The sequence below is a fragment of the Verticillium alfalfae genome, genomic scaffold, assembly GCF_000150825.1.
Source record: "Verticillium alfalfae VaMs.102 supercont1.8 genomic scaffold, whole genome shotgun sequence".
NCBI lineage: Eukaryota > Fungi > Ascomycota > Sordariomycetes > Glomerellales > Plectosphaerellaceae > Verticillium > Verticillium alfalfae.
Window position 1 is genome coordinate 75,117 of NW_003315031.1, and position 2,333 is coordinate 77,449.

The following is a 2,333-nucleotide window of genomic DNA, read 5'->3' on the forward strand; positions in this document are numbered from 1 at the left end:
GCTGCAACGGCAATGCTATCAGAAAATGATGGCGAGACGGGAAGTTTGAGATTGGGCTCATGACAACAAGCCGATCCCGCTGATCCAACACCGTGAGGGCGGCCAACAAAACAGGGCGGCGTGGCCCAGGCACATATAGCGAGGCTTTGGGGCTCGGATGGCTCAATGGCTGGACGTGTGGCAGCAGGCATAGGCGGTATCGCGGAATCTGCTGATAGTGAGATAATGCTCATGCAGGCACTGGCAAGGGGGAGGCGAAGCCAGCAGAACAAGGAACGGAACGAAGCTCCTCCACGTGGCGTATCAGCGGGCACAATTGCATGGGGCACCAGGATTGTAACGCAATCAAACATTGTGAGGCGATGGGCATCAGGGTCGCCATTTTCCTCAAGAACGTCAGAGCGAGCGCCAATGGAGTGAGGACACAAGACGCTGCTTCAAGTGAGCAGATGTCAACGGAGACCATGATGGCATGATCTACTGCGTCGTGAGGTGAGACGATGAATAAGGTACCTGGAGACCCAGGTTTGGAAAGGAATAAGGCGAGGGAAAATGAGAGCCATTGCTGCAAGCCGTTGTCGTTGGTCAGTCGGGCGTCTCTAGGCGGCGGTCTGGCCAGACCGAAGGCGTAGGTTGCAGGCCAACACTTGCCAGAGGTCAAGCCTGCCAAGGGACGATGTTCGTTTTATCGTGTTTGTATGGTGGAAGATCTAGCTTGACGTCTGATGTTGGATGCCCAGTCAAACATTTGATGCCCAGTCGGACCTTTAATGTCCAGCCGGACCTTTAATGTCTAATCAGACTCTTGATGTCAAATCAGACTCTTGATGTCAAGCCTGAAGAATCCGACTCGGAGGCAACGAACGTGCCTTGCAGACTGCCGAATGCTCTGATGGTAGAACGACAGACACCAATAAGCACAACGGCATTCCTCCCCCGCACCCTCGAGATCAGCCGCATACCAGGCGTGTGACTGATGTCTCAGCCTCTTCCGTTGGGTGTGGCAGCCGTGGCTGTAGCTGGTGGTGGTGGTGATGGTGAGGATGGCAGGGCATCGCAGCAGGCATCCATGTGTGGGGCGGGGAGAGGAGGCCACTGCTAGGCACTGCACATGACTGGCACTGTCTGGCACGTGCATCTATCTGCCCACGCTCTGGACCTGACGCGCGCCTGCCTCACCTCAGACGCCTGTGACCGGGACATCAACGTCATCTTGGCTAACTGTCTCTACCTCTCGATGCAGCTTACCCTCACCTCACCATCGATCAACCCTCAATAGCGCATTTTCATCAGCTTCATCCTGGGATACGCCGTGACCCAATCTCCTCTACTACAGATCATTTCCTCGACCACAGCAGCGATGGAGCTCCCGCGCTACCTCCGCCGCCCGCCCATCCGCACCTTCGCCCTGAGGCCCCTCTTGATCCCGCTTCCCCTCCTCGCCGTGCTGACGCTTGCCGTAATCGTGGTTCATGCCGATGTCAACACGGCTCTCCTATTCTCGCAATGCCACGCGCGATCACGCCTCCCGTCTGTCTCGTGGATCCCCGGTCTCGGTGCCACCCTATGCTTCGCCCTCTCCTTCTTCCAGCTGGCTCTCGCCTCCGTCCGGTCATGGGCAGTCATGGCTGTGAGCCTCAGCTTCCTCGCCGCACTGCTGACCATAACCATTGTCGAATCATCCCGCAACGGCAGCCGCCCGAACTGGCTGCTGCGCCGTCTCATGCTGCTCTGGCTCGTCATGAACCTCCTCGGCGGCTCCATCATCTGGCAGCTCCTCATCGTCGGCAGCTTCATGCTGCAGATGGGCCGTGAGGTCCGCTTCAATCCCACCAACCGCCGTCGCCTGCGTCACGTATCCTCGGCCTCGAGCTCGAGCTCCTCCAACGACGAAGAGTCTGCCGCACTCGCCGCCGAAGAAGAGGTAGAGCCTGAGGCCGAGTCTCTCACCGCCGAGGAGGCCCTCAAGCGCAAAATCCGCCGCCGCCACCTCGAGACCGACGCCGACGCAGTCGCCATCCCCGACGCCGTCGCTCTCGGCTTCGTCCTGCCCTCCATCCTCATGCTCATCTACAACACCCCCGCCACCATCGGCCTCTGGCTGCTCTTCCCCATCTGGGTCTCCCTCTTCCGCCGCGCCGCCAAGACGGCCATTCACAGCCTCCAGCCCCGCCTCTTCCCCAGCCGCCGCCGCCGCTCTGCTCTCTCTTCGAACGGGAGCCACCGTCGCACCCTCGACCTCGAGTCGAACCGCCCCGCTCTGGCCCTCGTCTACCTCGTCCCCGTCGTCTGCTCGCTCGCGGCCCACATCCACTGGATCTGGAGCCTGACGT

At 59.9% G+C, this 2,333-nt stretch overlaps 1 protein-coding gene across 1 annotated transcript in view; it reads left to right on the top strand.

Moving 5' to 3' along the window:
• Positions 1-1,360: 1,360 nt before the first annotated feature.
• Positions 1,361-2,333, top strand: part of VDBG_06444 (conserved hypothetical protein) — a gene marked incomplete at both ends in the record, with an annotated part of 1,494 nt that continues 521 nt past the window's right edge. Inside the window, one exon of the mRNA XM_003002836.1 lies at positions 1,361-2,331. Coding sequence (XP_003002882.1) covers positions 1,361-2,331 — 971 coding nt within the window. The remainder of the gene's footprint in view (positions 2,332-2,333) is intronic.